Below are 25,453 nucleotides of genomic sequence, written 5' to 3'. Positions count from 1 at the left end.
TGAGGAAGAGTCTAAAGGCATGGAGCAGAAGGCTAAGGTTTGGAAGGAGACTTCAGAGATGTCCCCAAGAGGACTCTCAGGTGCAAACATGATGCTGTGTTCTTCTTTGCCTTCAAGATAAATATATTCTGCTTTTTCTTCCTGCTAGTCTAATGGGACTGTTATTTCTGGCTATTTGAGGATAGAATATGGCAGGGAATATAAATGGAACTGAGAGTCTAGTTCAGTCATCTATGCCAGAATTTAGCATGTCTGGAATGTCAGAAGGTGTGTGATAGAGGAAGCAAAGGAGGGAGGGAAGGAGGGAGGAAGAATGAAGGCAGGCAGGCAGGAAGGAAATACAGAAAGATTGGGAAGCAAATGAAAGCGCCCCTGTCACGACTTGATAAAATTGATTTCCTTTCCCTGAGTCCCAGATACCTTATCTGTAAAATAATGAGAATATTTTGTGGGGCAAGTGATCTACTTTGTAAGGCAGCTACGAGGACAAATGAAAGTTGCAGATGTATGAAAATTTTGAAATGCAAATGCAGGCTGGGCATGGTGGCTCACACGTGTAATCCCAGCACTTTGGGAGGCTGAGGCAGGCAGATCACCTGAGGTCAGGAGTTCGAGACCAGCCTGGCCAACGTGTGAAACTCCGTCGCTACTAAAAATACAAAAATTAGCCAGGCGTGGTGGCACATGCCTGTAATCCCCACTACTTAGGAGGCTGAGGCAGGAGAATTGCCTGAACTCGGGAGGCGGAGGTTGCAGTGAGCCAAGATCACGCCATTGCACTCCAGCCTGGGTGAGAAGAGTGAAACTCCGTCTTAAAAAAATTGCAGCCAGGCCTGGTGGCTCACGCCTGTAATCCCAGCACTTTGGGAAGCCGAGGCAGGCAGACCACAAGGTCAAGAGATCGAGACCATCCTGGCTAACATGGTGAAACCCTGTCTCTACTAAAAATACAAAAATTAGCTGGGCATGGTGGTGCACGCTTGTAGTCCCAGTTACTCTGGAGGCTGAGGCAGGAGAATCACTTGAACCCAGGAGGGTGGAGGTTGCAGTGAGCTGAGATCGCACCACTACACTCCAGCCTGGCGACAGAGCGAGACTCCGTCTGAAAAAAAAAAATGCAAATGCATAGCATAGCATGTGTAGCAGTAATTTCACAGTTGGCTTAAAATCCCCTGAGTGTGCTTTGTACTATCAGGTAGATGTAATATACATATGACGTTCCGACTTCTGTGAAATGGTCGGTCAAAGGGCACCTGTGACTTTATGTTGTGAGGATACCCTTTGTGAGCTGATTTTTGAAAAAGTTGTGTTGTTGGTGACATTTGGAATTCAGCCTTGAAAGTTCATGGAATCAGGGCACGTGGAAAATCAAAGAGATGAAAGAATTAAGAACCTTGACCCAACATTTTCTAACTCATGGTTTCCTTTGGTGCTTGCTCACTGGCTGCTCCCTTCTCTGCAGAGCAGCAGTCTCAGCCTTCAGAGGAAGAATCCGTGAGCCCTGTGCCCTTACCAGGGAGACCCTAGGGGCTCTGTGACTGTGGGTATTTGAAGTTACCACTGAGCTTTAACTTCAAATATTCCCTTGTTAGAATGAGTACAACCTGTGGACTGCATACCAGAACGAGGAAACGCAGCAGGTCCTGATGGAGGAGAGAAATGTTTTCTGTGGGACCTACAATGTTCGCATTCTCTCTGACACGTAGGTACTGGGGTCAGAATCTGGGTCTCTAGGGACGCTTGAGTTATCCACACTGACATTTGGGATTTCCCTGACCTTTGTATACATGAAAGGCAAGCTCTCCTCACCTCAAGCTCCAGCCTAAACTTGCACATGATCCCATGTAGACAATATCTGCTTCATTTTGCACCATTCTTGGCAGTGGGTAAAGGACACTTTCCCTTTCTAAATTTTGGGTATGCTGACCAACAACTTTTTGCACAAGTCACACATAAAATCTTTATTTTTTGAAATATCTTTATTTTGTTTTATTAATTTTAGAAATAATATACAGTTATTGGAAAAAATCTTTCAAATGCCAGAAAATGTATAGAGAAAGGCAAAGTTTTCCTGTAGTCTATCACCTAGCAATAACCACCATTAATATTGATGTCTACCCTTCTAGAATTCTTTTCTTTGCATACTTAGCACATATTTTAGTAGAAGTGGTGTTATATTACACATATTTCTGTAACCCAGCCCAGCAAAGTACTATAGATATCTTCCCATGGTAAATATGACAATCGTATTTATAATTGCATACTCTGACATCATTTCAATATGCCGAGAGACGAAGGTCATTTAATAAGCAACTTTCTGCCATATTTTAGGCCTAGGACTTCACTTTATATTCACAAGGTTTTGCAAAGTCCACTTCTACTTTATTTTTGGCCATGAATCTTATTAACAAATTGCATCTTGACAATAGAACAGTCGGTATGGGGAAGACAGAACAGATAAGATAGGGGAAAGGCAAGTTGAGTTTTTATGCTTCGTGTGGTGATAACTGCTCTTTAGAAGAGATGGTGACTAGTTGAATTCTAGGTATGACAAACGGAATAAGGGCAAAAATGTCAAGAATTGCTCCATATATATGTGTGTACGTATACACACACATATATATATACACATATACACATATGTACATGTATATATATACATAAAAATATATGTATACACACACACACATATATATGTAGTTTAAAGAACAATTATCACCATACTATCCGTATTTCTTTTTTCAGAGTGAACCTCATTCTGTCGTCGAGGCTGGGCTGCAGTGGTGCAATCTTGGCTCATTGTAACCTCTACCTCCTGGGCTCAAGCAATTCTCCTGCCTCAGTCTCCTAAGTAGCTGGGACTATAGGCACATGCCACCACGCCTGGCTAATTTCTGAATTTTTTTGTAGAGACGGGGTTTTGTTCTCTGGTCAGGTTGGTCTCAAAGCTCCTCGTATTTAGAGTGACTATACATCCCTGTTTATTGGAACAATCCCTCTCTAGTCTGCAGTCCTAGTGTCATTAATAATAGTGTCCCCAGGTTGGGCGTGGTGGCTCATGCCTGTAACCCCAGAACTTTGGGAGGCTGAGGTAGGAGGATCGCTTGAGGCCAAGAGTTGGAGGTTACAGGGAGTTATTATTGCGCCCCTGTACTCCAGCCTGGGTGACAGAGCAAGACCTTGTCTCTAAAAATAAATAAATAAATAGTGTCCCCTTTCACAATAAAAAACTCTCAGTTTGAACAATACATTATTTGGTCATCCTGTTCATACTTTACCTATTTGCTAATAATCCTATGATTGAAAGATTAATTCAACTCACCTAGTTTTATGGGACAATAAGCTCATTGTAAGTAATGTCCTTATCTGATAATTATTTATATTTCCTGTGATATCTACTAGCACAGGACTTTGAACCTAATATATGCTCACTGGATATTGATTAAGGGAAAAAACAAAAGAAAGGAAATACAGTGTGCACAGGACTTCCCAACTGTGTTCCTCTGATGTTTTCCAAGAAAAAAGGTTTCCATGATCAATTAAATCTGGGCAATGCCACATACTCCATTCTCTCTCGGGGATTTAGCATACATTTACAGAATTGTTAAAAAATTGCCTCGTGTCTCTAGTTTTTAAATTTAACGGAAATGGATTTTTGTCATCGTATGAGAGTGGGGATCCCTCAGGGCCTGTTAATTCTCGACCTTGCCTTCTGCTGCCTCCCTTGTTGAAAGGCCCTGGATTTTCCTTTACACCACTGCTGTAGGCAAAAGTCATGGGGCTAAGTCAGTCCCAGGAGGGACACTGACTCTTCTTTCATGGATAATCCTTTTTCCCTGGCACTCAGGTGGGATCAAAACCGAGTCATCCACTATTCCGGGGGAGATCTGATAGCTGTGTCATCTAATCGAAAGATCCATCTTCTGGACATCATACAAGTAAAAGCGATACCCGTTGAATTCCGAGGCCATGCTGGGAGTGTCCGGGCCCTCTTCCTGTGTGAGGAGGAAAACTTTCTCCTAAGCGGGAGCTATGACCTAAGTATCAGGTGAGGAGTCCAAAGGCATCATGATCCCTGTCCCACCTAGGGCGTAGAGGCAGCTCATGGAAGAAGTGTGTATGCTTCTTCTTTTTATATTTAACAGTTTTCCTAGAAGATACTGACTTCTAGAATACCTTCAGCTTATTTTTTTTTTGCCAAGGAAAAAGTCAGGAATGTATATATTGTTTAAAATTTGAATGAGATGGATTTATAACAGTTATCAGATATATTTTCTAATTGATGACTGCAAATCAGAAAAATTTTCTTTATTAGCATTCTTAGAGGAAGAAATAATTTACATTTGTTCTTACAGATTCTTTCAGGGGAACGTGGTTTTTTATGGGTTTGAGACAGACTATAGAGGCAAAATAGTGCTTTAAAAACACATATGTGGCCAGGCGCGGTGGCTCACGCCTGTAATCCCAGCACTTTGGGAGGCCGAGGTGGGCGGGTCACGAGGTCAGGAGATCAAGACCATCCTGGCTAACATGGTGAAACCCCTTCTCTACTAAACAAAATACAAGAAATTAGCTGGGCGTGGTGGCGGGCGCCTGTAGTCCCAGCTACTAGGGAGGCTGAGGCAGGAGAATCACTTGAACCCGGGAGGCAGAGGTTGCAGTGAGCAGAGATCGTGCTACTGGCACTCCAGCCTGGGCGACACAGCGAGACTCCATCTCAAAAAAAACCAAAACAACCACATATGTATATTTTTAAAGAATATAACAAACACTCATGCGTCCATTACTCAGGCCAAGAAATAAGATACCACCATTCCCTAACACTCCCACTGTGCCCTTCTCTTCTTGCTTCTTCCTGCCAACCAGAGGTAATATTATTCTAATTTTATACTAATGATTCCCTTGCATTTCTTTATCATTTTTGCTTCCTTCTTATACATCTCCAGAAGTATTAGTTACTTGTGCCTGTTTTTGAACTCAACATAAAAAGAATCATATTTTAAAAATTTGTTGGTACCTCATTCTTACATGGAACTATGTTTTTGAGATTCACCTATATGATGCAGGTGGCAGTAATTAACTTATTTTCACTGAGATACTGTATTAAATTGGATGATTGTATCATAACTCATTTATTTGTTTTTCTGTTGGTGGACATTTGCATTGTTTCTATTTTTTTTGTTTGTTTGTTTTTGTTTTTTGAGATGGAGTCTCACTCTGTCGCCCAGGCTGGAGTGCAGTGGCGCCATGTTGGCTCACTGCCAGCTCCGCCTCCCAGGTTCACACCATTCTCTTGCCTCAGCCTCCCAAGTAGCTGAGACTACAGGGGCCTGCCACCACACCAGGCTATTTTTTTGGTATTTTTTAGTAGAGAAGGGGTTTCCCCACGTTAGCCAGGATGGTCTCGATCTCCTGACCTCGTGATCCACCCGCCTCGGCCTCCTAAAGTACTGGGATTACAGGTGTGAGCCACCGTGCCCGGCCCTTGTTTCTAGTTTTTAATTATTTCAAAGAATGCTGCCAGAGACGGGTCTTGGATGTGTCCCCTGGTGCCCATGTGCATGAGTTTTTTAAAGGTATATTCTTAGTATGGGAATTTCTGGGAAGGAGTACTAAACTGTTTTCCAACGTGGTTGTATTAATTTACATTCCCATTGGCGGCATATGAGAATATCTCTTCTTATATATTCTCACCAACACTTAATATTGACAGTCTAACAGTTTTGTCAATCTGATGGGTATTAAATGAAACTCACTGTGTTTTATTGGGGCTTAAATTTTAACTTTCCTGATTACTAATGAAGTTGAACACCTTTTCATATGTGTATTAGTCAGGGTCTCCAGAGAAACAGAACCAATACAATGTGTATATACATAGGAGATTTACTATAAAGTATTGACTTGTGTGATCAAGGTGGCTGGCAAGTCCAAAATCTGCAGCGTGGGGCCAGCAGGCTGGAGACCCAGGAGAGCCAATGGTGCAGATGAAGCCCAAAGGCCATCTGCCAGAGAATACCCTCTTGCCAGGACTATCTATTAACTTTGTTCATAGTATCTACATGAATTTTGTTGAACAAAAATTCTCAATATGGGCCAGGCGCGGTGGCTCACGCCTGTAAGCCCAGCACTTTGGGAGGCTGAGGCAGGTGGATCATCTGAGGTCGGGAGTTTGAGACCAGCCTGACTAACATGGAGAAACCCCGTCTCTACTAAAAATACAAAATTAGCTGGGCATGGTGGCACATGCCTGTAATCTCAGCTACTCAGGAAGGCTGAGGCAGGAGAATCACTTGAACCTGGGAGGTGCCACTGCACTCTAGCCAGGGCAACAAGAGCGAAACTCGGTCTCAAAAAAAAAAAAAAATCTCAATATGAATGTAATAAAATATCAGTTTATCAGGGTTTTTTTTTTCCTCTTTTCTGTGATTCTTCCCTCTTCTAGGTCACAGAGATATTTTCTAATATTTTCTTCTATCAACATTACAGTTTTATCTTTTGCATTCAGTTTTTTAATCTATTTGCAATTCAACCTTGTATGTGGCGTTAGGTAGGGTTTCCATTTCATTTATTCATATTTAGATAAAGTGAGCAGTTTCTCCCCCACAGCAACTACTATATAACCTGCCACTTCCTCCATTGATTTGAGGTGCTATCTTTATCACATGGAAATTTCCCATATGTGCATGAGAATGTCCCTGAGCTCTCTGATCTAGTCCACTGTCTTTCTGTTTTTAATCAAAATCCCCCTCCTTGAAAACTGTTTGTTTTGTTTTTAGGTATGCATTTGGAGAATGTTTTAAAATGTGACGGGGAGGGAAATTCTACTTTTCACTTTTCTTTTTTCTTTTTTTTTAAGACGGAGTCTCGCTCTCTCGCCCAGGCTAGAGTGCAGTGACGCGATCTCAGCTCACTGCCAGCTCCGCCTTCCGTGATCATGCCATTCTCCTGCCTCAGCCTCCCAAGTAGCTGGGACTACAGGCACCCGCCACCACGCCTGGCTAATTTTTTGTATTTTTAGTAGAGACAAGGTTTCTCTGTGCTAGCCAGGATGGTCTCGATCTCCTGACCTCGTGATTCGCCCGCCTCGGCCTCCCAAAGTGCTGGGATTACAGGCATGAGCCACCGCGCCCGGCCTCACTTTTCTTTTTTGTGTAACAGCTATAGTGTATAAGTTTTGAGTTTTTGGAGTAAGTTTACCAACTTTCAATAAAACCTAACTAGACTTTTTATTTGGGTTGCATTGAATTTATAGATTAGTTTGGTAAATACACTCAATTAGATCATCTGTGTTCTTTCTTAGAGCCTTAAAGTTTTCTTCATAAAAGTCCTGTGTATTTTTACTTAATGCTGGAACACGTTATAATTTTATTACTATTGTGAATGGTATCTTAATTTTGCTTATATTTTCAAATTAGTTATTGCTGGCATAGAGAAATGCAACTGATTTTTGTAAATTGATCTTGTGTCTGGCATCCTTGCCAAACTCTCTTATTAGTTCTAAAAGCATGTATGTTTCATAATTGGTTTTTCTTTTTCTTTTTTTTTTTTTTTTTTTGAGACGGAGTCTTGCTCTGTCGCCCAGGCTAGAGTGCAGTAGTGCGATCTCAGCTCACTGCCAGCTCCGCCTCCTGGGTTCATGGCATTCTCCTTCCTCAGCCTCCTGAGTAGCTGGGACTACAGGCGCCCACCACCATGCCTGGCTAATTTTTTGTATTTTTAGTAGAGACGGGGTTTCACCATGTTAGCCAGGATGGTCTCGATCTCCTGACCTTGTGATCCGCCCGCCTCGGCCTCCCAAAGTGCTGGGATTACAGGCGTGAGCTACTGCACCTGGCCAATAATTGGTTTTTCTATGTAGACAATCCTATCAACTGCAAATGAGAATATATTATCTTTTTTTTTTTTTTTTTTTTTTTTTTGAGAGGGAGTCTCACTCTGTTGCCAGGCTGGAGTGCTGTGACGCGATCTCGGCTCACTGTAACCTCCGACTCCCTGATTCAAAGGATTCCCCTGCCTCAGCCTCCCAAGTAGCTGGGACTACAGGCATGTGCCACCACGCCCGGCTAATGTTTTTTTGTATTTTAGTAGAGACAAGGTTTCGCTATGTTGGTCAGGATGGTCTCAATCTCCTGACCTCGTGATCTGCCCACCTCGGCCTACCAAAGTGCTGGAATTACAGGCATGAGCCACCGCGCCTGGCCGACAATATATTATCTTCTTTTCTAATGCCTATACCACCTTTGGTTTTTCTTTTCTTCTAACTTTGCCTAGGCCTTCCAGTGCTGTGGCAGGCAGTAGCAGTGAGAGTGGGCATCTTCATCTTGTTCCGCTTCTGGAAGGGAATACATCTACAGTTTCTCCACTGAGCATAATACCTGCTGTTATGACTTTGGCTTATACCTTTTACTAAATCTGGAAAGTTCCTTCTTTTCCTATTTTTCTAAAAGTATTTATCAAATACCTTTTCTTGCATAAATTTAAAAAACCAACCTGAAGACTTATACCACCATATTGCTAGAAACAGAAATTCAAAACATGCTTTCTTTCAGAGCACTGTGCCATCATTCAATGCACTGTGGCTGCATTGTAGGCTCTGAGAAACTGGTAAGGCATTGGTAAGGCTGCAAAACCCTTGGGAATATTAGAAGAAAAAGCTTTAACATATCCAAAAAACTACAAAGACATATTAATCATTTTTATGTGCCAACCCTCACAATAACTCTGTGAAGTAAGTACAATTTTTTTTTTTTTTGAGACAGAGTCTCACTCTGTCGCCCAGGCTGGAGTGCAGTGGCGCCATCTCGGCTCACTGCAAGCTCCGCCTCCCAGGTTCACGCCATTCTCCTGCCTCAGCCTCCCGAGTAGCTGGGACTACAGGTACCTGCCACCATGCCCGGCTAATGTTTTGTATTTTTAGTGGAGACGGGGTTTCACCATGTTAGCCAGGATGGTCTCGATCTCCTGACCTCGTGATCTGCTTGCCTCAGCCTCCCAAAGTGCTGGGATTACAGGTGTGAGCCACCGTGCCCAGCTGTAAGTACAATTATTATTCTCAGTTTACAGATGAAGAAACTGAGGTAAGTGGTAGTTCAGTAATTTGCCCAGAATCACACAGCTAGTAAGTGATGGCCCTGGGAATGGACTTCAGGCAGCCTTCTCCAGAACCATTATCTCAGCATTCTGCTTTGTCCTGTCTCAAAAGCAGCCTAGCTGAAGTGGAAGCATCAATGGCAGTTGAGAGACCTTGGGCAAGTGTTCTTGTCAAAAAACAGATAATTCATCTTTGCTCCCATCTATCTCTTAGATAAGCTCTATATGTACATAAATATTTTGGATCTAAGTGATTGGTAAAGGATTCTGTTGCTCTTGTTTGCAGATCCACTGTACTGTGGAATCAGTGCCATGGATTCTAAGGCTGGTGGTCATTCAGGACGCTTCTATCTAAAAACCACCTGACATTGATCAAGCATTTTGTACATGTTAGTCACTATTCCAGTGTTACCTCCACTGGTGCAGGGTTTCTCAACCTTGGCACTATTGCCATCTGGGGCTGGGAAATTCTTTACTGTGGGGCCTGTCCTGTGCAATGTAGGATGTTTAGCAGCATCTCTGGATTCTATGCACTAGATGCCAGTGGCACCTCCTTCCCTGCTTGTGACCACCAAAAGTATCTCCAGATATTTCCAAATGGCCTCTGAGGGTAGAAGTTACCCAAGATTGACAATCACTGTATTAGTCCATTTAATTCTTCACAAAAACCCTATGATGTAAATACTCTTTTTTTTTTTTTTTTTTGAGACAGAGTCTTGCTCTATTGGCAGGCTGGAGTGCAGTGGCACAATCTCAGCTCGCTGCAACCTCTGCCTGCCAGATTCAAGCAATTCTCCTGCCTCAGCCTCCTGAGTAGCTGGGACTACAGGCGCACACCACCACGCCCGGCTAAGTTTTGTATTTTTAGTAGAGACAGGGTTTCACCATGTTGGCCAGTATGGTCTCAATCTCTTGATCTCATGATCTGCCCGCCTCAGCCTCCCAAAGTGCTGGGATTACAGGGGTGAGCCACTGTGCCTGACCAATGACTCTTATTATTATTTCCATTTTATCAATGAGGAAAGGAAACTTACACAGAAATTAACTTCCTCAAAGTTACACCAAATAGGTGCTGCAGCTGGGATTCAAATCCAGGCCCCTGACTCTAAGCTGAACCATGAGAATCTGCTGCCTCCCAACTAACTACTTACCTACATGGGTTCTACGCAGTATGATCCTCTGGGCCCTCAGGAACCCTCACATTCTTTTGGCCTGATTCCTGCAGATACTGGGATCTGAAAAGTGGGGTTTGCACACGAATCTTCGGTGGTCATCAGGGGACTATCACTTGCATGGACTTGTGTAAGAACAGGCTCGTATCTGGAGGAAGAGATTGCCAGGTAAAAGGTGAGAAAGAAGTGCCTTAAATTTTCTAAGAAGTTTCCCCCGACCCACGGGTTACCAAAATGCTTTGTTTTGCTCATTTCTATAGGCAGGCAGTCATTTATTCTTTATCATCCATCCATCCATCCACCCACCCACCCATCCTTCCTTCCTTCCATCTATCAATCAATCCATCCATTCAACAACTGTCTGTAGAATACCTACAACAAGCTACACACTGAGCTAAGTGCTGAGGAGAAAAAAAAATAATAGGATATGGTCCTTTAGATATAACTTTTTATTTCTTCAAAGGGCTCATTGTCTCCTAATGGAAGCAGATACATAAATATATAGTGGGGAATATAATAAGTCCATGAACAACAACGGCTGCCATTTACTGAGTACCAGTTTTGTGACAGATGCTTAACATACATTATTTAATCCTCACTAGAGCCCCATTGGTAATTTTATAAATGGGCCAAGATATATACATAAGATACAAGTGAAGGAAAGCATACTTACATAGTTAGGGCTAACCTAGCAGAAATGATTAAGCACATGGCCTCTGGATCCAGACTCCCTAGGTCCAAATCCCGGCTCTGCCACTCACCACCTGCAAGACTTGAGCAGGCAACCCAACTTCTCTATGCCTCAGTTTCCTCATCTGTGTAGTGGGGAATAATAATAGTACTTGTCTTGTGACGATGAGCATGTCACACACCTTGAGTCATCGCCGGCTGTTAGTGCTATGTAAGTGTCAACTCTGGTTGTTGTTATATTTTGTCTCAGGTCACTTGTCCTGTTGCCTGAGGAAGAAGGTGCTTTTGGGGAGCACCTTTGAAGGAGACTTTAATGTTTTCATTCCTGAATTCATAGAGATCACTTTCAACTTCTTCCTTTTTTTTTTTTTTTTTTTTTTTTTTTTTTTGAGATGGAGTCTTGCTCTGTGGCCAGGTTGGAGTGCAGTGGCACAATCTTGGCTCACTGCAACCTCTGCCTCCCGGGTTCAAGTGATTCTCCTGCCTCAGCCTCCCGAGTAGCTGGGACTACAGTCGCATGCCACCACGCCCAGCTAATTTTTTTTTTTTTTTTTTTTTAAGTAGAGACGGGGTTTCACCATGTTGGCTAGGCTGGTCTCGATTTCCTGACCTGGTGATCCACCCGCCTTGGCCTCCCAAAGTGCTGGGATTATAAGCATGAGCCACTGGGCCGGGCATCAACTTCTTCATTTTAGAAAACCCTGTTCTGCCACCCACCCACCCACTCTCATCCCCACTACAAGATGCCAGGCAGTTGCTCTAACACAGTCTGTGTTGAAGCAGCAGTAAACCCACCCCTAGCTGTGACCATTTCTCCATAAAATTGAAAAGTCAGATTCAGAAGTATTTAAAAATGTAAGTGAGGGTAGATGACCTTCTTTCATTTTGGGGATAGAAGGTGTGGGTCAGGAAGACAACATCTGGGAAAAATGACAACACTACATGTATGCCATGATTTTCTTTTTTTTTTTTTAATTTTACCTTTCCCTACTCAAGCTGTATGCCATGATTTTTATGAAATCTACTCTATAGCAAGCATTTTTCAGGCTTGAGGAATCAGCTGATTAGAGATGAGCTGTCTAGCACTTGGGCCTCAAGGCTAAGTTCCAGGGCCGTAGCCAAGGTCTTCTGGATTGCAGGCTCCCTCAGCCACCTGTATTCAGGGCGCTCTGTGCTGTGGGCACATGAGCTGTTGGTGAGCCTGCTCTGCGGAGGTGCTAGGCCACGGGAAGTCCTTCTAGAATCTGACTTGATGCGCTCGATGAGTCTTTGCTTCTGTGATGGGCAGCAGAACTCCACTGTAACCTTTCCTTTTCCCCCTTTTTCCCCACTCCCATGTCTTCCTCTCTCTCCCTCCTGTTCAGTATGGGATGTAGACACAGGGAAGTGCCTGAACACGTTTAGACACAAAGACCCTATCTTGGCCACCAGGATCAATGATACCTACATCGTGAGCAGCTGTGAGCGAGGGCTGGTGAAGGTGTGGCACGTTGCCATGGCCCAGTTGGTAAAGGTAAGTGGGCAGTGGGCTACCTTGGCGGAAAGGGCACTGGGGAGGAGATGGGTGGGCTCCCCCTACCTAGCTCCTCAGGTCATCCTAGAGCATCTGAGTATGTCCTTCAAGAAGGACAGTCCTGAAGCTCTAAAGGGGAAGGCCCCAAAGTGAGGCATTCAGAGTCCGTGGAGGGTAGGGGCTCCACCGCCCACATCATGACCCACGGTATCATGGGGTTGGTAGAGGAAGGCTGCATTCTGACTCAGCATGAGATATGGGCTCAGGGCCTTCTAACAGCAGTGGAGGTGAAGTACCTTTTTCTCCTCCAGAGTATTGCACTCTGTAGGGCCAGGCGCAGTGGCTCGCACCTGTAATCCCAGCACTTTGGGAGGCCGAGGCAGGCGGATCATGAGGTCAGGAGTTCGAGACCAGCCTGACCAACATAGTGAAACCCTGTCTCTACTAAAAAAAAGAAAATACAAAAAATTAGCCGAGCATGGTGGTGGGCGCTTGTAACCTCAGCTACTTGGGAGGCTGAAGCAGGAAAATTGCTTGAACCAGGGAGGCAGACATTGCAGTGAGCCGAGATCATGCGTCTCAAAAAAAAAAAAAAAATTCTGGCATGGGGTGAGGGGATGAACAAAGCATTTTTTCCTAAGAAGAAAACACTGGGGGATGAACAGAGAATTTTTTTTCTCCATGCTCTCTAATGAAGAGAGAACACGGACGGTCTTGAAAGTGATTGGACGGTCATGAAACATATTCTTGCTGGATCTGAACCCCTAGCCTTAGCGGGTGGTGTTGATATATGATTTGCAGCAGGAACACAGGATCACAGTGAAAAGTGGCTGGCTTGGCCTGTGGAATTTCCCCACCAATCTTGTCACTATGGCCAATCCAGCGGTTGCAGGCACAGGGATGGCCCATGTGCACTCTGGGTTCTGGCAAGGAGCTGGGATGGCACACCTTACCTTCGTCCTTCTCACAGCAAAGGACAGTGATTTCTGGCCCTCTCTAGTGCTCCAAGAAGGTAGTGTCTGCCCCAAACACAGACCCACCAGGAGCAAGGCCCCACCCTGATCCCATTCCTCCTTAACCCGAGAGAGAGCTCTATGTGGAATGGACTCCATTGGCCTTCTTTTTTTCTTTTCTTTTTTCTTTTCTTTCTTTCTTTATTTATTTTTTGAGACAGAGTCTCGCTCTGTCACCAGGCTGGAGCACAGTGGTGAGATCTTGGCTCACTGCAACCTCCATCTCCCTGGTTCAAGCGATTCTCCTGCCTCAGCCACCCGAGTGGCTGGGATTACAGGTGTGTGCCACCACGCCCAGCTAATTTTTGTATTTTTAGTAGAGACAGGGTTTCACCATGTTGGCCAGGATGGTCTCAATCTCCTGACCTTGTAATCCGCCCGCCTCGGCCTCCCAAAGTGCTGGGATTACAGGCATGAGCCACCGTGCCCGGCCTCCATTGGCCTTCTTAGAGCAAAAGCAGGATTAGCTCAGGTACCTACCGAGTGAATGGCAGTCACAGATTGGTGGGGGGTGGCTTTGAGATTCATCTGAAGAAGCCTCAGCTTTGGTTCTTGGAGGAGTCACAGTCTGAGTTGAAGACAGTGGTATCTTTTCTTGCAGACTCTCAATGGCCACGAGGGAGCCGTGAAATGCCTGTTCTTTGACCAGTGGCATCTCCTCTCAGGAAGCACTGATGGCCTGGTCATGGCCTGGAGCATGGTGGGGAAGTACGAGCGCTGCCTCATGGCCTTCAAGCATCCCAAGTAGGTGCCTGTGAAGCCCGGAGCGATGAACCTGGTGTCCTTCCCTTCCCCGTCATAGCCTAGACTGCAATCATTGGCAGACCTTCTGCTCCCTGTAGACATCGTGTTCTCTGCACCTCACCCTCTCTGCTTCTCTCCTCTTCCCCCTGGGACCCATTTTTCCCCACCATCTTCTCTGTCTGACTGTTAACCTCTTCCACTCTCCTTTGTTTTCTTGTGAAGTAACTATAGAAACTGGGGGTTTTGAGAAGTTATTGAATTTTTTTTTTTTTTTTTTTTGAGACAGAGTCTCGCTCTGTTGCCAGGCTGGAGTGCAGTGGCGCAATCTTGGCTCACTGCAAGCTCTACCTCCTGGGTTCATGCTATTCTCCTGTCTCAGCCTTCTAAGTAGCTGGGACTACAGGCGCCCACCACCACACCCAGCTAATTTTTTGTATTTTTAGTAGAGACGGGGTTTCACGGTGTTAGCCAGGATGGTCTTAATCTCCTGACCTCATGATCCACCCGCCTCAGCCTCCTAAAGTGCTGGGATTACAGGTGTGAGCCACCTTGTCCAGCCAATAATACTATTTTAGAAAGAATCAAAACATTACATAATTCTCAGCATGACTATTGTATAAGTAAACGCTAGGAATCAAATTGCAAGAGACAAACCTGATCATCTATATGTTAGATTAAAAAAAGATTGTGACATCAGCCTTTTTGTTTTGTCATCTTGTGGCCCTGTGACCTAATTGCAGGGAAAGTAGCTGCAGAATGGGAAGAGGTATGTCTTGAGAGAAGCTCACGGTTTACTTCCACAATTACAAAATGACAGCAGGCCGGGCATGGTGGCGCACGCCTATAATCCCAGCACTTTGGGAGGCCAGGGTAGGTGGATCACCTGAGGTCAGGATTTCATGACCAGCCTGACTAACATGGTGAAACCCCGTCTCTACTAAATACAAAAAAATTAGCCAGGCGTGGTGGCGCATCACTGTAATCCCAGCTACTTGGGAGACTGAGACAGGAGAATCGCTTGTATCTGGTAGGTGGAGGTTGCAGTGAGCCAAGATTGCACCGTTGCACTCCAGCCTGGGCAACAAGAGTGAAACTCCATCTCAAAAAAAAAAAAAAAAAGACAGCAAACACCATTTCGAGGCCAGTTATGGCCAGTGCCGCTCAATCACACACAAAATACTCCCAACCTACAAACAAACCCAGGCATTTTATGAGAGGATGGGTACTGTCTGCTACTCTGTTCCCTTCCAGGGAGGTGCTCGACGTGTCCCTTCTCTTCCTCCGGGTCATCAGCGCCTGTGCAGATGGCAAGATCCGAATTTACAATTTCCTCAACGGGAACTGTATGAAGGTGATAAAAGCCAATGGCAGAGGCGATCCTGTGCTGTCCTTCTTTATTCAGGGCAACAGGTGGGTGGTAGGTGTGGAGGTCAGAACTGTGAGTGATTCTGTTGGATTTTTTGATTTTTTTCCTCCCCTGGGATACCAGCCCTGGATTTGCTGTCAGGAGGAGAGAGTGTGCAATGCCTCTCTACAATTTTGGCTGGGTGGAGCAATAGTCTTGTGGTGGGGACTAACAGGGCTTTGCACAAAACTTAGCAGGAAGCAATCAACAGTTCATTTTGACTTTTTTTTTTTTTTTTTGAGACATAGTTTCATTCTGTCGCACAGGCTGGAGTGCAGTGATGTGATCTCGGCTCACTGCAACCTCCGCCTCCCGGGTTCAAGCAATTCTCTGCCTCAGCCTCCCGAGTAGCTGGGATTACAGGCGCCCACCAGTATGCCCGGCTAATTTTTAGTATTTTTAGTAGAGACGGGGTTTCACCATCTTGGCCAGGCTCACCTTGAACTCCCGACCTCGTGATCCACCCGTCACGGCCTCCCAAAGCGCTGGGATTACAGGTGTGAGCCACCGCGCCCGGCCTGTTTTGACTCTTAATTCGTCCTAGGTGTTTGTGGGAATTGCAGTGGGTGCAACATAACGCTTCTGTAAGGACCACAGTTCTACCAATGTGCAGCCCCTGCTTGCTCTTTGATCATGCCTTTGGCTGCCTGAGAGCTCTGTCAGCTATCTTTGATGCCTCACTTCTAATGCAAAGAGACATATAGGAGAGTGGAGGGTGGCAGCAGCAGGGGGTACAGTGGGGGAAAGCTGAGCTGGTGAGCTTAGAAAACCAGTACCATGACTGACTGCATTGTATACAGTACTGTGCTTTATATATGCGTAGATTCAGGGTGCTATTATATGAAAATAACCAAATAGAACTAACCTGTAAATTCTACTTCAAGCTCACTTGAAACATCTCTTAATGTCCCTAAACCATATTGCCTTCCTTTTAGTGAAACTTTATTAGTATTATTTACCATCTTAAAGAGGGCAGCCTGGTAATAAGGCTCAATTAATGAACACTTTTCAGTCATGCTGCTAAAAAAAAAAAACAACAAAAAAAAACTCTGGCCATTTTTTACTCACAGCATCCAAAGAAAGGTGTTTTTCTTTCGGCTTGAGTGAACGTAAGTCTAAAAGGGATTTCTTATTGGAATGACACCCCGCATTCCATTCCAGCAGTTCCAGCCAAAACAAGTTACTTTTCTAGAGAGTTTATGCTGTTGGTTAAGGTCTCAACATTGCAGCCTTTTGAAGCAGAAAGAAACCTGTACAGAGTATTTTCATTTCTTGTTTATAGTTAAGGGAAGAGCATAGAAAGGGGAAAGCCGCTTGCTTGTAAAACTGGTGGGTTAGGGAGGCAGTGCTGCGGGGGCACAGGAAGGGGACAGGGAGGGCAAGTTCTGGAGCTCTTTTGTCTATGGAGCATTAAAGTGGGGATCAGAGAAGTTAGAAATCATCTCACTTTATAAAGTATAGATGTTCTGTCTACATCTAGAGTGTGTGCAGAGACCCTGGAGTGACAGCGTGGAGTGTGTGGTGTCTGTGTAGAGGGTCTATGAAGGAGAGGAGGCCTCCCCATTAGAGAGCTTTCCTCATTCCCAGCAGCAATAGTAATATTGGGTTTGGAAGCTGTGCTTAAAACAAACAAACAAACAAAAACACTGAATTTCAAGACATCTGTGTGCAGAGTACCTTCTTGGCACCCTAGGTACGTGGCTCTCACTCCAGGAACAGAAATTCATTTAAAAGCATTTTAACTTGAGGCCAGGCGCAGTGGCTCGTGCTTGTAATTCCAGCACTTTGGGAGGCCGAGGTGGGTGGATCATTGAGTCCTGGAGTTTGAGCCCAGCCTGGGCAACATGGCGAAACTCTGTCGCTACTAAAAACACAAAATGAGCTGGGCGTGGTGGTGCGTACCTGTAATCCCAGCTACTCAGGAGGCTGAGGCACGAGAATCGCTTGAACCCAGGAGGCGGAGGTTGCAGTGAGCTGAGATCATGCCACTGCACTCCAGCCTGGGTGACAGAGCGAGACTCCTTCTCAAAATAAAAAAATAAAAAAATAAAAATAAATAAAAAAGCATTTTGACTTGAGAAGTGAAACAGTCGGAACATATGTGCCCCGATCATGTTTATTTTTTTTATTTTATTATTTTTTTTTTTTTGAGACGGAGTCTCGCTCTGTCGCCCAGGCTGGAGTGCAGTGGCGCAATCTCGGCTCACTGCAAGCTCCGCCTCCCGGGTTCACGCCATTCTCCTGCCTCAGCCTCCCGCGTAGGTGGGACTACAGGCGCCCGCCACCACGCCCGGCTAATTTTTTGTATTTTTTAGTAGAGACGGGGTTTCACTGTGTTAGCCAGGATGGTCTCGATCTCCTGACCTTGTGATCCGCCCGCCTCGGCCTCCCAAAGTGCTGGGATTACAGGCGTGAGCCACCGCGCCCGGCCGATCATGTTTATTTTTTAAAGAAAAGAGTGACAAAGCTAATGACTGCTGCTGCATGGCCTGGTAACTTTCCCCACTCTCCACCCTCCAGCTGCCTACACTACTAGTCTGTTTGGTCATCACCTGGGCACTGTTCCTTTAGTCTAAAGACCGGGTGGGATGGTAACTGCAGTGCATCTTTCGGTGGCCTCCACACTCCTTTTGTGGACAACCCTGTTGTTTCGGTTCCAGGATGGTGGTCAACACAGAGAGCAATGTTCTCATGTTCCAGTTTGAGCACATAAAGTGGCAGTATGCCGTGGAAAAAACAAAACAAAAGAAGAATAAGGAGAAAGAGGAGGAAAAAGAAGAAAATAGTCTCATGGAAATTCTCTCTAAGTGTAATATTCAGGTTCACAGCCCAAGAGAGTCTGTATCCAGTAAACAAACTGTGATCCAAGAGCTCCTACCAGGCAAACCTCCCAAGTCCCGAGTACTCCTGAAGCCGGCCAAGTTCTCTTCAGGTAAAAAACTGAAATACCAGCAAGTTCAGTGATAATCCACAGAGCAGGTCGGGGTTTGGTGGGGGTGGTGGGAGATGGGGAGGACTGGTTCCTTTGTGGAATATTTTGGCCAATGGTTTCCTGAGGATATAAATCCTAACCCTCCAGGAAGGTAGGAGCCATTCTCTCTGATCCACCAAACAATTTATCAGCCAGTTAAAGGGAACATTCTGGTTTGCAAAAGCTAGATTTTCTTTCTTTCTTTTTTTCTTTTCTTTTTTTTTTTTTTTGAGATGGAGTTTCGCTCTTGTTACCCAGGCTGGAGTGCAATGGCACAATCTCAGCTCACCGCAACCTCTGCCTCCCAGGTTCAAGTGATTCTCCTGCCTCAGCCTCCTGAGTAGCTGGGATTACAGGCATGCACCACCACGACTGGCTAATTTTGTGTTTTTTTTTAGTAGAGATGGGCTTTCTCCATGTTGATCAGGCTGGTCTCAAACTCCCGACCTCAGGTGATCCTCCCGGCTTGGCCTCCCAAAGTGCTGGGATTACAGGCGTGGGCCACCGCGCCCGGCCTGCAAGAGCTAGATTTTCAAACTTATAAGAATCTTTGCACAGTAGATAAGACTAGCCTTAATACTTACCACTGAAACAAAAAGCAAGCAACCAATACCCCCACCCCCCAAATTCAAAACATATATTACATAACTATTTCTTCAAGACAGAGACAGAAATTGTTATAAGCAGAAAAATGATCTGTGCAGAATGTATTGTTTTTAGACCTGAGAGATAATGTTTGTAGGTGGAAAATCTTACGTATAAAGCAGGTGTGTGTGTGTTTGTGTGTGTGTATGTAGGTGGGGGTGCAGGCATGGCCAATGCCATTTATAAGACATCCAAATAATACATTATGTGTGGGTTAGAGTAGCAAGACTCCTTCCTTTTACTAGCCCCATATTTGGCATGTGAAATTGGATCCACAGATCTATAGAGAACAATGATAAATCACCCCCAAGCATATCACACTACAAATAGTCAGCTATCTCTTGAGAGGAGGGAACTGAGAGTGTTAGCTAATGCTTAACAGTAGGAAAATTGGGTGGGAGGGGGAATCAGGATGGGATCTAGGCCTTAGAATTGCCAACCTAAAATAAGCAAAAGATTCAGGACCTAGCTAAAAGAGTTTACCCGAGTGCAAAGTTTGAGGGCAGCATCCAGGGACACAGGGACACCAAAGACTAGTGACCAGTGTTCCTGGAGTGGGGAAAAGTGAAGATCCTTTAAATAGACAAAAACAGAGGTGCTGAACAGAATTCAGTTTTCCATACAAAGGCTAACATACAGATGTAAGACTAGATCGGCTACTATTGATTACACTCTAATGGCTGCTTAGCATTCTGCTGTAAAGAGGTGACAATCACAAGGGGAGTTGCTTAACATTCTGCTGTAAAGAGGTGACAATCACAAGGGTGTCTATCTCCACATCATTTAGTCTCGGTTTCAATGAAGAATAGAGAGTCTGGTTAATGGAAAAGACCTCAGCACAAAGGTCTGGAAGGAATGGTCACGCACCAGAGCAGGAAAACAGCTGCGCTATGTGACTCAGTTTCCAGGGCTTCACTTTTCCCTGTCACATATGTCAGTTTAGAAGGTTGTTACACTCTCTTTACTTTTCACAGACTCCAGGTAACTACTTGGTTTCATACGACAATAAACAATATGGTGTTTGGTAGAAAAATACAGTTAGATGTAAGGGATAAGTTCCAGCGTTTGGTTGCACGGTAGGATGACTACAATTAACAATAATGTATAGCCGGGCGCAGTGACTCACGCCTGTAATCCCAGCACTTTGGGAGGCTGAGGCGGGTGGATCACCTGAGGTCTGGAGTTTGAGACCAGCCTGACAAACATGGAGAAACCCCGTCTCTACTAAAAATACAAAAAAATTAGCCGGTGTGGTGGCGCATGCCTGTAATTCCAGCACTTTGGGAGGCTGAGGCAGGAGAATCACGTGAACCCAGGAGGTGGAGGTTGCGGTGAGCCGAGATCGTGCCATTGCACTCCAGTCTGGGCAACAAGAGCGAAACTGCATCTCAAAAACAAACAAACAAATAAACAAAAAACCAATAATGTATTGTATATTTCAAAATAGCTAGAGGAGAAGATTTGGAATGTTCCCAACACAAAGAGATGATAAATGTTTAAGATGATGGATATCCTAATTATCTTGATCTGATTATTACACATTTTATGCATGTATCAAAATATCACATGTACTCCATAATTATGTATAATTATGTACCCATAAAAAACAAGATAGTGATATTTTGTATAAAAATCAGTCCAATTATCAGCCCCATTATTATTGATTATATTATTTTATGCCCTAATTGAAGTATATAATGACTACAGCTTCTTCCTCAATCTCAATTTAGCAGTGTTAATAGAGGAACTTCAAAGTCAAGGAAAGTCAAAATCACCCCGAAGAGATGGTAAGAAGAGAGTTTATTCTGTTCATAAGGGAACAAGTGGCATGGATGGTGGGCAGGAGAATTTGGAAGCAAAATCCACAGCAGGAGATAAGACAAACAGTCATACTTAATTCTGAATTAGTGGCAAGATCCAAACTCTTTCTCTCACTCTAGTTTCGTATTGTTTTCCAGCAGGCCACTACCTTTGCTTGTCTTTGAGAAACTGGAATGAATACAATGCCTGGCTTCTCCCAAGAGTGACTGGTTTTCCTTAATTGTCCCTTTTCTGACTTGAGGCCACAGAGGGAGAACCTTTCTAAGGTTTGCGTTTCCAGTTTTTGGCTGACCGCCTGCCTCCGTTCCCTGCCAGCTTCCTCACTTCTTGGACTGTTATGTCATCAATCTGAGAAATGGGCACAATAAAAGAGAGAAGAGGCAGTTGAGGCTGGTTTCAGAGAGAATTTTAAGAGACTTCATTAGGAAGAAGAGAGATTTGGGGCAGGTGCTATATATGTGAGATAAAGAGATAAGGGAGAAAGAGAGATGGGGATGCACCTTTTAAGAAGTGTTGCTAGGATGGGCATAGTGGCTCATGCCTGTAATTCCAGTGCTTTGGGAGACCAAGGTGGGAGGATTCCTTAAGGCCAGGAGTCTGAGACCAGCCTGGGCCACTTAGCAAGACCCTTGTCTCTACCAAAAATTCAAAAAATTGGCCAGATATGGTAGCACGCACCTCCTAGCTACTCAGGAAGCTGAGGCGGGAGGATCCTTTGAGTCCAGGAGCTTGACGTTACAGTGAGCTATGATTGCACCACTGGGTGACAGTGAGACCTTGCCTCTTAAAGAAAAGAAAAAAAAAAAAAGTGGCCGGGCGCGGTGGCTCACGCCTGTAATCCCAGCACTTTGGGAGGCCGAGGCGGGCGGATCACGAGGTCAGGAGATCGAGACCATCCTGGCTAACACAGTGAAACCCCGTCTCTACTAAAAAATACAAAAAATTAGCCGGGCGTGGTGGCGGGCGCCTGTAGTCCCAGCTACGCGGGAGGCTGAGGCAGGAGAATGGCGTGAACCCGGGAGGCGGAGCTTGCAGTGAGCCGAGATCGCGCCACTGCACTCCAGCCTGGGCGACAGAGCGAGACTCTGTCTCAAAAAAAAAAAAAAAAAAAAAAGGAGGTGGAGACGGGCGGATTGCCTGAGGTGAGGAGGTCGAGACCAGTCTGGCCAACATGGTGAAACCCCATCTCTACTAAAAGTATAAAAAAATTAGCTGGGCAGGGTGGCATGTGCCTGTAATCCCAGCTACCTGGGAGGCTGGGGCAGGGGAATTGCTTGAACCAGAGAGGGGTGGGGGTTGCAGTGAGCTGAGATCGTGCCACTGCAACTCTAGCATGGGTGACAGAGCAAGACTCCGTTTAAAAAAAAAAAAGTTTCTGGACATCATGACTCATGACTGGGATGTCCCTTTGTTATTTTTTAAGGACATTGGTAAAAATTTAAAATGTCTTTCAAATATTTTTGGCTAGTATAGTAGTGTTTCTTTGGAACAAACTCTGTGCAGAGACTGGTTTCAAGTTGACGGGAAAACAATTATTTTATGAGGGCTGCGCTAACAATGGGCATCCTTGTATATACCTATGTCAGTGTACCTGTACAGGTATACCTGAAGGGTAAAGTCCTACGAGTGAAATTGCTAAGCCAAAGGATAAATGCATTCAAAAACTAGAAAGATATTGCCAAGGTTGTCCTGAAAAATACTGTATCAATTTACACTCCTACTCACAATGTATGAGAGACCCCACTGCATTTGTGCCAACTCTGGGTGTTAGCTGGCATTTTGTACTTGCTTGTATAAGTAAAAATGGGGTCCGCATTTTCTTCTAGGTTGACCATTAACAAACTAAATGTCCATCAATGGGCAATGGCTAAGTAATAAAAAAATCTATTGTATGGAATATTATATACAGCTAAAAATTGTATGATGAGGATCTGTATATACTAACTTGGAAAGAGATCCACAATACATTATCATTTGAAAAAAGACAAATTAATAAACAATGAGCTCATCACAATTCCTTTTTTATAAAAGGAGAAAAATTCTCTTTTTGAGTTTGCAAGGAGAATAGGGAAGATTTTGACATCTTGATTTCACTCAGTTTTTTTTTTTTTTTTTTTGAGATGGAGTCTCACTCTGTTGCCCAGGCTGGAGTGCAGTGGTGTGATCTCGGCTCACCGCAACCTCTGCCTCCTGAGTTCAAGCGATTCTCCTGCCTCAGCCTCCTGAGTAGCTAGGATTACAGGTGCCTGCCACCACGCCCGGCTAATTTTTTTGTATTTTTAGTAGAGATGGGGTTTCTCCATGTTGGTCAGGCTGGTCTCGAACTCCCGACCTCAGGTGATCTACCCACCTAGGCCTCCCAAAGTGCTGGGATTACAGGCATGAGCCACCGCACCCAGCCTGAAGACAGGTTTTATTTTGGGCAACATTCAAGATTATTTGGAGTCAAATTTGATTAATAAGGTAAAGATCAAATTTTGCAATATAATTATCGTTGAAAAATACAGTTATGCTACTATAAATTTATAAGATCTGCTTTGTGTGAATCATAAATGAGATGTGAAGGTCATTCCCAACTTCACATTTTCTTTTTTTTTTTTTGAGACGGAGTCTTGCTCTGTCGCCCAGGCTGGAGTGCAGTGGCGCGATCTTGGCTTACTGCAAGCTCTGCCTCCTGGGTTCACGCCATTCTCCTGCCTCAGCCTCCTGAGTAGCTGGGACTACAGGCGCCCACCGCCATGCCTGGCTAATTTTTTGTATTTTTAGTAGAGACGGGGTTTCACCGTGTTAGCCAGGATGGTCTGGATCTCCTGACCTCGTGATCCACCCGCCTGGGTCTCCCAAAGTGCGGGGATTACAGGCGTGAGCCACCGCGCCCGGCCTCAACTTCACATTTTCAAAAATATGTGTAGCATTGAAATCACATCTGTTGCATTCAAAATATGCTTACTTAGAGGCTAATATACTCTTTACTCAATACTAGCATTTTATTAAAAACTTGTTTTATTGGCCGGCTGCGGTGGCTCACACCTGTAATCCCAGCACTTGGGGAGGCCGAGGCGGGCGGATCACGAGGTCAGGAGATCGAGACCATCCTGGTTAACACGGTGAAACCCTGTCTCTACTAAAAAAAATACAAAAAGTTAGCCGGGCATGGTGGCGGACGCCTGTAGTCTCAGCTACTTGGGAGGCTGAGGCAGGAGAACGGCGTGAACCCGGAAGGCAGAGCTTGCAGTGAGCAGAGATCATGCCACTGCACTCCAGCCTGGGTGACAGAGCGAGACTCTGTCTCAAAAACAAAAACAAACAAACGAAAAAATTTGTTTTATTAAATTGTTTCTAGTATCAGCATTTCTAATACCACTCAGGGTGCCTGCCTGTATGATGGCATACCTGTTGGGCAACAAAGACCTCAATGTGCTTCGAAGTTTGAATGCCCAAGTACTTAATGCATCCATACTTAATATTTTTCATAGAACGCCGATTTTTTAAAATTTTCTTTTTTTTGAAAAAGCAGATGATGTGGAGAAAGCACAAAAACAAGGACAATTGGAAACTCCTGGAAAACTGCCCAGTCACCCAAAGAAAAAGTCTTGGAAAATCCCTATGTCACCTGACCAATTCCTCCTGACTGTTAGCGCCCTGCAGCAAGCCCATAATTCCGGGGAATTTGCCTATCCCTGTAGGCCCCAAACAGAAATTACTGATGTCTGGGGACCTTCAATTTCATACCCAAGGAAGGTCTTGAATTTCAAAGGAAAATCAATCCAACGTGCAGTTGATCGGTTGAGATTGAGCAATCCTCCTATAGATGTGAAACGAACCAGTATTCCCCTTGAAATCCAGAAACTGCAGCCCAACTTGAAGACCTCTTTGCACAGTCCTAGAGTCCAGTCCACCATACCCCAGCCCATGATTATCCGCTCCAGGTTCTCTGGCAGCTTAAAGGGTGGAGACCAAGTGACCAGTTCAATTGAAAGTGCTGTGTGCAGTACGGGTCCCCTGACCAGTATGCAGGTCATTAAACCAAACCGCATGCTAGCTCCACAAGTGGGCACAGCCACCCTGTCTCTTAAGAAAGAACGGCCTCGCATCTATACAGCCCTTGATCCTTTTAGAGTGAACACTGAGTTCGTGCTGTTGACCGTGAAGGAGGAGAAGGAGCACCAGGAAGCCAAGATGAAGGAATATCAGGCCAGGGAGTCCACTGGAGTGGTTGATCCAGGAAAAGCCAGCAAAGCTGCATGGATCAGGAAGATCAAAGGCCTGCCTATTGATAATTTCACGAAGCAAGGGAAAACAGCGGCCCCTGAACTTGGACAAAATGTATTTATCTAAACCAGCCTTAGGAAATTACAATGTTTTACAATAAACAGAAAGCCAAGCGGA

The 25,453-nt window shown here is 44.7% G+C and overlaps 1 protein-coding gene across 6 annotated transcripts in view; it reads left to right on the top strand.

Moving 5' to 3' along the window:
- The window catches only part of FBXW10 (F-box and WD repeat domain containing 10), a 35,878-nt gene extending 10,425 nt beyond the window's left edge, over positions 1-25,453 (top strand). The window contains exons 6-14 of one of the 6 annotated variants that reach the window (XM_063706611.1): positions 1,593-1,702; positions 3,848-4,048; positions 10,316-10,437; positions 12,317-12,465; positions 14,080-14,222; positions 15,474-15,632; positions 18,288-18,559; positions 20,974-21,030; positions 24,579-25,453. In XM_063706611.1, the coding sequence (XP_063562681.1) occupies positions 1,593-1,702; positions 3,848-4,048; positions 10,316-10,437; positions 12,317-12,465; positions 14,080-14,222; positions 15,474-15,632; positions 18,288-18,559; positions 20,974-21,030; positions 24,579-25,402 (2,037 nt within the window). In that variant the 3' untranslated portion in view covers positions 25,403-25,453. Of the gene's footprint in view, positions 1-1,592; positions 1,703-3,847; positions 4,049-10,315; positions 10,438-12,316; positions 12,466-14,079; positions 14,223-15,473; positions 15,633-18,287; positions 18,560-20,973; positions 21,031-21,201; positions 21,326-24,578 lie in introns of those variants that run through there. The other 5 variants (XM_063706614.1, XM_063706613.1, XM_063706612.1 and 2 more) reach the window with 5 other exon arrangements.

Source organism: Gorilla gorilla, chromosome 4 (assembly GCF_029281585.2).
Source record: "Gorilla gorilla gorilla isolate KB3781 chromosome 4, NHGRI_mGorGor1-v2.1_pri, whole genome shotgun sequence".
In the NCBI taxonomy this organism is placed as follows: Eukaryota; Metazoa; Chordata; class Mammalia; order Primates; family Hominidae; genus Gorilla; species Gorilla gorilla.
The sequence above is the reverse complement of the archived record's forward strand: the minus strand, read 5'-3'. Positions and strand labels throughout refer to the sequence as shown.